General features: G+C 43.4%; 1 protein-coding gene across 1 annotated transcript in view; it reads right to left on the reverse strand.

Annotated features, from left to right (window-relative positions):
- tg (thyroglobulin) overlaps nucleotides 1–12843 on the reverse strand; it is a 475922-nt gene that overhangs the window by 342255 nt on the left and 120824 nt on the right. The window contains exons 28-29 of the mRNA XM_038808459.1: nucleotides 2835–2954; nucleotides 715–798 (exon numbers count right to left, since the gene is read on the reverse strand). Of these exons, the coding sequence (XP_038664387.1) occupies nucleotides 715–798; nucleotides 2835–2954 (204 nt within the window). The remainder of the gene's footprint in view (nucleotides 1–714; nucleotides 799–2834; nucleotides 2955–12843) is intronic.

The raw sequence follows: 12843 nt of genomic DNA on the forward strand, positions 1-12843 counted from the left end.
CCTGTTTGATCGCTGAAATGAATGGATCTCCAAAGGTCAGGGGGGGGGGGGGGGGATGACTGCAGTGTCTGCCTCAGTGAAGCTCTGCTGGCAACATCAGCAGAATAAAAAGATATTGGATGTTTTTTAACTTTTTGAAAATCTTCCAGTTGCCCCTTTGATCCATTGTAGAAAGCAAGGGAATCTTTTAAATCTCCTTTACTGTGCTCCCCAATCTTAACACCCCAGGAGATGCTAGCCTATTGATATCTTATTGGCAATAGGTAGGGTAAAGGACATTTCTCCATCATTAATGTGTAACTTAAATAAGGCTATCTATATTTTGATGTCCATCCTCATTTTGTGTTGGTAACACATGCAGGTAAGTAACCCTTAACTGTCCTCTGAAGTGAATTAGCAAGCAATCAATTGTGTCAAACCTCTCACAGCAACAAGGATGGAGAATAAATGCTGCCCTTTCCAGCAATGAATAAATCCTGTGAATAAATCAGAACGTAGGTAAAATGAGTTGGCTATTCAGCGGCTTGAGTCCACTCTGCCATCCAATTAGATCATAGCTGAGCTGCACCTCAACTCTCTATACTCGCCTTAGCTCGATATCTTTTGCTGCCTATACTTAGCAGTCTTTTTCAGCCTTAAAAGCTCCAATCATCCCAGATATCATCTGAAATTTGTCAAAGAATATTCCTTTGTTTGCCTTAGCATTACAAGTACCTGGTAGTTGTGGGGCCTGTTGATCCTGTGGAATTTTCCCAGTACAATCAGGGGTTGATTTCAGCCGTGTGTTCATGTTGGAATCTGAAAATCATGTGGAACAATCACTTTAGTTCAAATAATGTGGGATTTTTAGGATAAATGTGCCTGGAAACTCATGAACCAGAAAAGCAAGTGATATTGTGCTGCAAAGCTGCAGGTGACTCCGGGTATCTTATCAATCCTGTGCCACGATGGCCAAATGGTGATTCTCCACATGCATCTTATTCTTGGAACAGCCAAATCACTGTGCCGGGTATTGCTAAGAAACCATCCATTTGCAATGTATGGCCTTGAGTTCAGGAATTGTTAGCCATAACTCTGAAAACTCAGACAACCTATTGAAGTGACGTTTGGCCTTCAGAGAAAACCATAGTTTCTCTCTCTTAATCTCTCTATAACAACTGTCTACATAAGAACATAAGAACTAGGAGCAGGAGTAGGCCATCTGGCCCCTCGAGCCTGCTCCGCCATTCAATGAGATCATGGCTGATCTTTTATGGACTCAGCTCCACTTTCCGGCCTGAACACCATAACCCTTAATCCCTTTATTCTTCAAAAAACTATCTATCTTTATCTTAAAAACATTTAATGAAGGAGCCTCTACTGCTTCATTGGGCAAGGAATTCCACAGATTCACAACCCTTTGGGTGAAGAAGTTCCTCCTAAACTCAGTCCTAAATCTACTTCCCCTTATTCTGAGGCTATACCCCTTAGTTCTACTTTCACCCACCAGTGGAAACAACCTGCCCGCATCTATCCTATCTATTCCCTTCATAATTTTATATGTTTCTATAAGATCCCCCCTCATCCTTCTAAATTCCAACGAGTACAGTCCCAGTCTACTCAACCTCTCCTCGTAATCCAACCCCTTCAGCTCTGGGATTAACCTAGTGAATCCCCTTTGCACACCCTCCAGTGCCAGTACGTCCTTTCTCAAGTAAGGAGACCAAATCTGAACACAATACTCCAGGTGTGGCCTCACTAACACCTTATACAATTGCAGCATAACCTCCCTAGTCTTAACTCCATCCCTGTAGCAATGAAGGACAAAATTCCATTCGCCTTCTTAATCACCTGTTGCACCTGTAAACCAACATTTTGCGACTCATGCACTAGCACACCCAGGTCTCTCTGCACAGCAGGATGCTTTAATATTTTATCATTTAAATAATAATCCCATTTGCTGTTATTCCTGGTAATTCTAAAATAAAATATCTGTTGTGATATATATACAAATATCTTCAAACGTGGATATTAGTCCCATCCTGAGGGCATTAAACTCAAGTGCCCGTCCTAAACCATGGCAATTAAACGAGCATTCTAATGGATGGACAATCAGGTATGGGAGGAAAAGGCACTGGCCTCCACATATAAATTCCTGATGTGTTTGTGTTGGGAACGCTGATTCATGCAAATATGCCTCTCTGTGAGAATCAGACAAGGTTTAGCAGCTATTCCATCTTAGCTCACCAAGATATTGAAAGGAGTTAAATAGAAATTGTTGGCCTCCATGATTCACTGTGAGTGTGATGCACTATCAATTACGACGAGATGAGAGTAGACTGTAATCGAGGCTTTATTAAGCAGAGATGTGTAGCCTCCCGCAGCTGCTGCCGAAATGGCTACAGCTCGGTGAGCCCACACATTTATACTCCGCCTGCTGGGCGGAGCCAGCAGGCAGGGATCAACCCCCGTACCTGTAGTACAGGAGCCTTACCGTATTACACCTCATATGTGATATATATACAACAGTGGTGACTACCACAGTGTGTTTGGTGACACACAGACTAGGGAGGCCAAAGGTTCTATCCCTGATCTATAATAACTCAACTCATCTCAGGCAGCATGGTGCTGAGGAAGCTATTCCTTTTTATTGTCACTGTAATTAGACTTGGTTCCAGCACTTAATTGACTGGGAATAATCACTTGGGGGAGGCACCATAGAACTGCTGTTATCCTGGAGTTGCAGCCAATATGTGATGGAAGGTGTTAGTGGTGAAAAGGATCAAACAAGATTAGCACAGCAACAACACATTTGAAGAATGCTTATGTACAGCAAAGCAGAATCTAAAGCTTACCCTGCCAGAGATAGATCCGCTGGAAATGATTAAATGATCTTTGAATTTCTTCCTTCATGTCTGGAGACAGTTCAGTTGAGTACTCAGCATCCACAAAGCTCTTTGCTAAGAGTGCATACGCTGCATAGAAGGAAAATACCTTTGTTTATTTCAGTAATCTTCTATATGGCAGTGAAATGTTCTTTCATGTGACTTGTGCTCCTTTGGAAAGTTGTGAGCCTTTCCTTGTGCACAAGAGAGAGATGAAGAAAATGATCTTCCAGCATTTTCAAAAAGCAGTTAGATGTAGCATTTGGACGAAGGAGATTAAAGGATAAAAGGCAAGGCGGGATCAGGCTATTGAGTAGGGTGATCAGCCCTGGTCATAATGAATGGCGGAGCAGGCTCGAAGGGCCAAATGGCCTCCTCCTATTCCTATTTTCTGTGCTTCTATGTTTCTATGTGTACAGGACAGAATCAGACACACACCAGGCACTGTGCTAATGATGGAAAATATGGAGCAAAGCACGAGAGAATTTTCTGTAATATTCTTACTGTGCTCAGTATTATTGAAAGGAACAGTACTATTCTCAGAGGACAAGAACAAAAGGCAGAAAGGGGAATAAGAAAAGCGGTGGGCAGAGAAATTCAAGGCCAGAATCAAACAGGGCCACAGTGAAAAATAGTGGGAACGGGACAACCAATGTTTAAAAAAAAGCCTTACGGTTTTGTGTCTTAACACTCGGAACATTCGCAATAAAGTGGATTAATTAATCGTGCAATTAGATGTCAGCAGGTATGATATAGTCGGGAATACACAGACATGGTTGTAGGGTGATCAGGGATAGCAACTGAACATCCAGGGGTATTCAGTATTTAGGAAAGATAGACAAAAAGTAAAATGAGTTGCATTGCTGGTTAAAAAGGAAATTAACACTATAGTGAAGAAAGACAATGTGGAATCTGTAACGGTAAAGTTGAAAAACTCTAAGTGGCAAAAAACATTAGTGGGGGTTATAGTGATGATGTTGGTAATGGCATTCAACATGAAATTAGAGACACATGCAATAAAGGAACATCTGTAATTACTTTAATCTGCTTACAGATTGGGAAAATCAAATTAGTAACAATACCGTAGACGAGAAATTCCTCGAATATGTAGGGAATTCCTGGAATGTGTAATGGTTTTCTGAGCCAATACATTGAGGAACCAACTAGGGAAGAGGCCATCATAGACTGAGTATTATGTAATGAGAAAGGAATAATTGTCAATTTAAATGTGCGAGATCCCATGGGGATAAGCGACCATAATACGATAGAATTCTTCAGCAAGATGGAGAGCGATGTAGTTGATACTGAGACTAGGGTCCTGAATCTTAAAGGAAACTATGATGGTATGAGGCGCGAGTTGGCTATGATAGATTGGGATCCCACTCCCTGTTATTCTGGTGTGCTCCATGTGCCCATTCAATAACCGCTTGAAAGTTCCTAAAGTGTCCGACTCCACTATCACAGCAGGCAGTCCATTCCACACCCTAACCACTCTTTGAGTAAAGAACCTACCTCGGACATCCCTCCGATATCTCCCACCCTGAACCTTATAGTTATGCCCCCTTGTAACAGCTACATCCACCCGAGGAAATAGTCTCTGAAAGTCCACTCTATCTATCCCCCTCATCATCTTATAAACCTCTATGAAGTCACCTCTCATCCTCCTCTGCTCCAAAGAGAAAAGCCCTAGCTCCCTCAACCTTTCCTCATAAGACCTATCCTGCAAACCAGGCAACATCCTGGTAAATCTCCTTTGCACCCTTTCCAATACTTCCACATCCTTCCTATAGTGAGGTGACCAGAACTGCACACAATACTCCAAATCATGTTGCACACAATACTCCACCAGATCATGTACAGTTGCAGCATAACCCCGCGGCTCTTAAACTCAAGCCCCCTGTTAATAAACGCTAACACACTATAGGCCTTCTTCACAGCTCTATCCACTTCAGTGTCAACCTTCACAGATCTGTGGACATGAACCCCAAGATCTCTTTGTTCCTCCACATTCCTAAGAACCCTGCCGTTGACCCTGTAATCCGCATTCAAATGTTTTCTACCAAAATGAATCACCTCGCACTTATCAGGGTTAAACTCCATCTGCCATTTTTCAGCCCAGTTCTGCATCCTATCAATGTATCTTTGCAGCCTACAACAGCCCTTCACCTCATCAACTACTCCTCCAATCTTGGTGTCATCAGCAAATTTACTGACTCACCCTTCAGGCCCCTCCTCCAAGTCATTGATAAATATCACAAATAGCACAGGACCCAGCACTGATCACTGTGGTACACCACTGGTAACTGGTCTCCAGTCTGAAAATTTTCCATCCACCACCACCCTCTGTCTTCTATGTGATGGCCAGTTCCTTATCCAATTGGCCAAATTTCCCTCTATCCCACACCTTCTTACTTTCTTCATGAGCCAACCACGGGGAACCTTATCAAACGTTTTACTAAAATCCATGTATACGACATCAACTGATCTACCTTCATCTACAAAATTAGTTACCTCCTCAAAGAATTCAATCAAATTTGTGAGGCAAGACTTACCTTTCACAAATCCGTGTTGACTATTCCGGATTAAGCTGCATCTTTCCAAATGGTCATAAATCCTGTCCTTCAGGACCTTTTCCATTAACTTACTGACCACCGAAGTAAGACTAACCAGCCTATAATTACCAGGGTCATTCCTATTCCCTTTCTTGAACAGACGAACAACATTCGCCACCCTCCAGTCCTCTGGCACTATCTCCATGGACAGCGAGGACCCAAAGATCAAAGCTCTGCAATCTCATCCCTTGCCTCCCAAAGAATCCTAGGATATATCCCATCTGGCCCAGCGGACCTGTCGACCATAAGGTTTTTCAAAATTGCTAATACATCCTTCCTCAGAACATTTACCTCCTCCAGCCTACCCCCCTGTATCATAGTCTCATCCTCAAAAACATGGCTCCTCTCCTTGGTGAACACTAAAGAAAAGTATTCATTCAACGCCTCTCCTATCTCTTCTGACTCCATGTACAAGTTCCCACTACTGTCCTCGACCGGCCCTAACCTCACCCTGGTCATTCTTTTATTTCTAACATAAGAGTAAAAAGCATTGGGGTTTTCCTTGATCCGATCCACCAAGGACTTCTCATGCCCCTTCCTAGTTCTCCTAAGCCCTTTTCATAGCCCATTCCTTGCTACCTTGTAACCCTCAAGCGACCCAACTGAACCTTGTTTTCTCATCCTTACATATGCTTCCTTTTTCCTCTTGACAAGATATTCAACCTCTTTTGTGAACCATGGTTCCCTTACACGGCCATTTCCTCCCTGCCTGACAGGGACATACCTATCAAGGACACACAGTATTTGCTTCTAGAACAAGCTCCACTTTTCATTTGTGCCTTTCCCTGACATTTTCTGTTCCCATCTTATGCTCCCTAATTCTTGCCTAATCGCATCATAATTACCCCTCCCCCAATTATAAACCTTGCCCTGCCGTATGGCCCTATCCCTTTCCATTGCAATAGTGAAAGGCACCAAATTGTGGTCACTATCTCCAAAGTGCTCTCCCACAAACAAATCTAATACTTGGCCCGGTTCATTACCCAGTACCAAATCCAATGTGGCCCTCCCTCTTGTCGGCATATCCACATATTGTGTCATGAAATGCTCCTCCACACACTGTACAAAATCTGCCCCATCCGAACTGTTCGACCTATAGAGTTCCAGTCAATATTTGGAAAGTTAAAGTCACCCATGACAACTACCCTGAGACCTCCACACCTATCCATAATCTGTTCGGCAATTTCTTCCTCCACATCTCTATTACTATTTGGGGGCCTATAGAAAACTCCTAACAATGTGACCGCTCCTTTCCTATTTTTAACTTCGGCCCATATTACCTCAGTAGGCAGATCCCCTTCAAACTGCCTTTCTGCAGCCGTTAAACTATCCTTGATTAACAATGCTACTTCACCACCTCTTTTACCACCTTCCCTACTCTTACTGAAACATCTATACCCCAACAACCATTCCTGTCCCTGTTCTAACCATGTCTCCGTAATGGCCACAACATCGTAGTCCCAAGTACCAATCCACGCTCCAAGTTCACCTACCTTATTCCGGATGCTCCTTGCATTGAAGTAGACACACTTCAACCCACCTTTCTGTCTGCCGGTACACACCTGCGACCTTGATACCCTCCTCAGTACCTCACTACTCTCAACACTGGCTTCTGGAGTACAGCTCGTTTTCCCAGCCCCCTGACAAACTAATTTAAATCCCCCCCGAAGAGCCGTAGTAAATTTCCCTCCCAGGATATTGGTGTCCCTCTGGTACAGGTGCAACCCGTCCTGTCTGTACAGGTCCCACCTTGCCCAGAATGATCCGAGGATGTGGTATATAAATTGGCCAGGAAAAATAACACACCTGAGGATTGGGAGCAGTTTAGAATTCAGCAAAGGAGGACCAAGAGATTGATTAAGGAGAAATAGAGTATGAGAGAAAGGCTTAAGGAAACATAAAAACTGACTGTAAACGTTTTTATAGGTATATGAAGAGAAGGGGATTGGTGAAGACAAATGTAGGTCTCTTACAGTCGGAAACAGGGGAATTTATGATGGGGATCAAAGAAATGGCTGACCAACTGAATACATACATTGGTTCTTTCTTGACAAAGGAGGACACGAGTAACATACCTGAAATGTTGAGGAACTTAATGTGTAGTAAGAGGGAGGAACTGAAAGAAATTAGTATTAGTAGAGAAATGGTGTTGGGGAAATTGATGGGATTGAGTGCCGATAAATCCCCAGGGTCTGATAAACTGCATCCAAGAGTATTTAAAGAAGCAGCTCTAGAAACAGTGGATGCATTAGTGGTCATCTTCCAAGGTTCTACAGACTCTGGAACAGTTCCTACAGATTGGAAGGTGGCTAATGTAACTCCACTGTTTAAAAAGAGAGCTAGACAGAAAACAGGGAATTATAGACCAGTGAGCCTGACGTCGGTAGTGGGGGAAATTCTAGAGTCCAATGTCACAGATTTTATAGCAGAGCATTTGGAAAACAGTGGCAGAATCGGGCAGAATCATCAAGGATTTACAAAAGGTAAAGGATACTTGACAAATCTACTGAAATTGTTCGAGGATGTAACCAGTAGAGTTGATGAGAGGGAGCCAGTGGATGAGTTTATTTGGATTGAGTGGGTTAGAATTCTATTCGCTGGAGTTCAGAAGAATGAGGCGGGATCTCATAGAAACCAATAAAATTCGAAGAGGACCAGACAATGTAGATGCAGGAAGGATGTCCTGATGGTGGGAGAGTCCAGAACCAAGGATCATAGTCTGAGGATATGGGGCAAAACGTTTCTTACTGTGATGAGGAGAAATTTCTTCACCCAGAGAGTGGCCAGCCTGTGGAATTTGCTACCACAGAAAGCAGTTGAGGCCAAAACATTGTATGTTTTCAAAAAGGAGATAGAGATAGCACTTGGGTTAAAGGGATTAAAGGATATGGGGGAAGTCAGAGCATGTTATTGAGTCTGCCATGATCATATTGAATGGCCGAGCAGGTGGAAGGGCCGAATGGCCTACTCCTGCTCCTATTTTATATGTTTCGCAAACCAGCGTGTTGCTCTCGTGCAGCACAGCCTGATTTCCTCCTCGGATCATCTGGTACTCTGTGCAGGGAAAATCTGGAGGCGTGGCCCATGCCTTCACTGTGGTGAGTGGGGCATGATAGAGCTGGCGAAAGGGTGCCCCAATCTGCGCTAAAATAAACCCACCCCCACCCCACAGATGAAGGGCAGCTGCTCCCACCGTGGATATGGGCAAACCTCTGACACCTGAGGGGGAACCCCCAGTGAAGCTCCACAAAGATGTCATCTTGGCCCTATTCCCTGGCACTGCCCCTGCTGTGCCAGGAGGAAGTTCCACAGTGCCAGGATGCCAGAGGCAGTGCTACGGTGCTACGCCAGAGGTCAGTGTCAAGATACTGCCCGGAGTTAGGCTTACTTATGTCTCGGCTAACTTATTGTTTCCTGCTTTCTGCCTCCCATCTTTTTTTGAATAGAGGTGTTACATCTGCGGCTTTCCAATCCACTGGAATCTTTCTGGATCCAGAGAATTGGTATGCGTTTCAGTCCAGCACGCACCAGCACACAGTGACCCTTGGCAGAAAACAATTATCTTGCTGCTATCTGCCTCAGGCTCCCATTCCTTTTACAGCCCAATGCACACTCATAAAGCCCTGGCTGCATTCAACGACAATGCAGTTATTTTGATTTACCCCACATTTAGATGTGGATTATGCCTTGGGCCCTTGGTGGATGAATGGAATTTAAGTGCAAATCATAATGATCTAATTGAACACTGGAGCAGGCTTGAGGTGCGTCCAGCATATTATTGTCCCTATGTTTTACCATATCTCTCAGAAATGCCATCAGGTTGGATAGGGGCAGAGCACAGGCTCCAAAGCTGCTGGCCCACTGCATCACCCAGCCTCTCCAACGTCTTAGGTAAGCATACCCGGGGGGGGGAGGGGGGGGAGGTAGAAGCTACAGTTGATGTTGGAAAGTCCGATAAGGAACTGTTGGCCCAAAGCCTAAGGATTTCAGGGGTCGATGCCTGGTCAAAGAAAGAATTGGGCCTCGCTGTTGCAACAAATGGCAAGGATCCAGCTTTAAAAATTAACTTGTTCCCACAATAATTTGTCAAACTACAGTCTCTTCAATGCAACAATAATGAATTAGATCTACATGTTACGGAGAGGCATTATTCATGGATGTTTATCTGTCTAATTGAATGTCATTTGCTTTTACGAGACATTAAGCAGAACTTGGTATTCACATAAATTCATGCAGATTGTTCGCATTCTTTGGGAGGGGTCCACGAGTGGAGATTTGCTTATCTGTACAGTTTGAATTGATGCAGAATGATTCTGGCTCTGTGTCGAAGCAAGCTGTGCAGTATAACTGGGGCCTGAAGAGGGGCCAGGTCACATTTAGTCCAATAGTTGTGAGAACATGGTTCAGAGTCTCATACCTTTTCACACATTCACTGCTGTCTCACTACAATTTCATAGAATTTACAGTGCAGGAGGAGGCCATTTGGCCCATCAAGTCTGCACTGGCTCTTGGAAAGAGCACCCTACCCAAGGTCCACACCTCCACCCTATCCTCATAACCCAGTAACCCCACCCAACACTAAGGGCAATTTTGGACACTATGGGCAATTTAACATGGCCAATCCACCTAACCTGCACATCTTTAAACTGTGGGGGGAAACCGGAGCACCCGGAGGAAACCCACACACACACGGGGAGAATGTACAGACTCCGCACAGACAGTGACCCAAGCCGGGAATCGAACCTTGGACCCTGGAGCTGTGAAGCAAATGTGCTAACCACTATGCTCCTGTGCTGCCCAATTGTGGGACAGCACAATTGTATGAAAACAATTTTGAGCTTCAGATTACCAATCCATACCACTAACTCGATACCCCCACCATCCCAACTATTTCCTCAGGATGATCCCATCTATGTTAAAAGCTTTACATCCTCATCCCAACATTTTAGGCCCGACTTTTGCTCTCGTGTCAGGGAATCAGAGACAGAAATATTCCCAACTCCACAAACATGGTTCATGTAAAGGCATCCCAGATGTTCTAATTTTCATTCCTGGTTTGGGGATGGGAAAGAGGTGTGACTGGAATCAGACCTGCTGCTCCGGATAAAGAATTTGGAGGCAGCCACAGGGGTTGCCAGGCACAGAAGTGGGCTGTAAGAAAGGCCAACTCTAGGACTGTATGGAAAGAAATAAAAGAACAGGCCTCTTGCCCTCATCTCTCACACGCCCTCACCCCCCACAAACTCTCCATGTCCCATCAATGCTAACCTATGCTGCCTCATGCCTCCCATCCCCACATAATCCCACATTCCCTCCATGCCAATCTATGCATTCACTCACACCCCATAGCCCTTTATAACCCCTATTCTAACTCGGTGCCAAGTTTTGATAAGCTATTCCCCCCCCCCCCCCCCCCCCCCCCCCCACCCCACCCCCTGCTACCCACCATCCTTTTCCTTTATAGCACCATGCCGATTCACCCAGTATCCACCTTAGGCAGACCTCAGAGCCATGTTAAGATTAAATTAAATAAAGTTCCCAGTGAATATTGCAAACTTTATAAGAAAACACCCTCATTCGTACAAAACTATTTGTTATATTTATATTCCTTCAACTGCATTATCGCTTATAATAACAAACATTTCATTCAATTGTGTTTACCTTTATAAAAACTAACACTGGAATTCATAACTGCACTTCAAATAATCCATGCCCATTTGGAGCTGCCAATCAAACTGTGAAATGGCAGACACCCTATTGTGATAAAGGACCATTGTGAAATCAGGCATGCAGCACGAATGGTCACCCTAAGGTTCAATTCTACAGGCAGAATGAAAAAACAAGCAATCATTTTTTTAAACACTCCAGACAATTTATTTTTCAAAGAATTAATGGGCAGGAGTTTTAAGTACCCTGAAAACTTGAGAGTCTCTTTGACATTTGTTTCTGACAGCTCCTCTTGATAGTTCATCTTGACACTTTTAAAAGTTGTTTATCACAATTCCTCTTGACATTTTTCACAGTTAATTTTGAAATTTCCAATTTTGATAGTTCCAATGCATTTCTCAACTTTTCAACATTTTCATGCCTGCTTTTCACAATCCCAAAGGATATCTGAACTCCCCAAAGATGTTCTATGACCATATCCAAAGAAGTACCATATCTCTCTCAAAAGGTCCTCATGGTATCCAAACAAATTCACAAAATTTAGACCTGCTCCTATCAGGTGTAATCTGTGAATGTTGACTTTCAAACACCACTCACACCAAATCACGTGAGTGGAGGCAGCTGCTGCTTTCTATGGGCATGTGCTTCCGCAAAATGTGCTTGTATGAAATGCAATGCGACCCCATTAACACCCCCACAAGATTGGTAGGTGACAGGTTCAGGAGCAGGACTTCCAGTTTTTGGGCTCGCCTGCCATTTTTCCAATGACAGACGGGCTCTCTGCTGTTGTGAAAATCAGGCCTAAGTATCCATTACAGACCTTTTTTTAAAAACACTCTCATTCATGAAAACCTATTTAATATATTTAAATTTCTTCAGCTACTTAATCGCACATAAGAATAAGCATTTGCATTCATCTTCTTTGGCGATCACTCGCTAACGAGGATGATTGTCCACCCAAGAAACGCTGTGTTATTGGTTATGGGTCCTGTAGGTTCTTGCATGGCTGATGAGCCCAATGCTAGAGCCTATTTGTATTCATAGTCCTACATCAAAGACTTTATTACCACTTGGAGCTGAAAATCAAATGGTGAACTGACAGGCACCCCACTGTGATGAAAGGTTGTGGAATCCATCATGTAACACAAATAGAATGATACTCTTCAGGTTTATAGCTTCAGACAGAGTGAATTTATAAGGACTGTTGTTTTTTAAACACCAGACTGTTTTTTTTAATTTAAAGGGCAGGAGATTTAATACCTCGAAAGCGTATTCGTTTTTACACATATTCATGATTACTCTTACCAATCCCAAAGAGCACCTGATGTCTCCCAAAGGAGTACCTCGTTTACCTCTCTCTTTCCTATCTGTCCTTCCCTTCCCAGTAATATTGCAATCACTTCAATCAGATTTGTCAGTTATGACTTTTGCTTTACAAATCCATACTTGGTCTTTCTTATCAACAGAAAACATTCTAGGTGCTCAGTCACTCTATTCTCAATTACAGACTAGTAATTTTCTAACACTAAATTTTAAATGGTCTAAAACAGGCCAGTGTCATGCACAAATTTTCCAATCTAAATGAAAGGTTACAAAATCAAGCAAACTTTAGAAAGTTATAGTTATGCCATTTGTAATGATCTAACCTACTTCCTGACCTAGAGTTGGATCATTGCTGGATCAGGAACTATCCAGATCCG

The sequence above is a fragment of the Scyliorhinus canicula genome, chromosome 10 (genome assembly GCF_902713615.1).
Source record: "Scyliorhinus canicula chromosome 10, sScyCan1.1, whole genome shotgun sequence".
Lineage (NCBI taxonomy): Eukaryota > Metazoa > Chordata > Chondrichthyes > Carcharhiniformes > Scyliorhinidae > Scyliorhinus > Scyliorhinus canicula.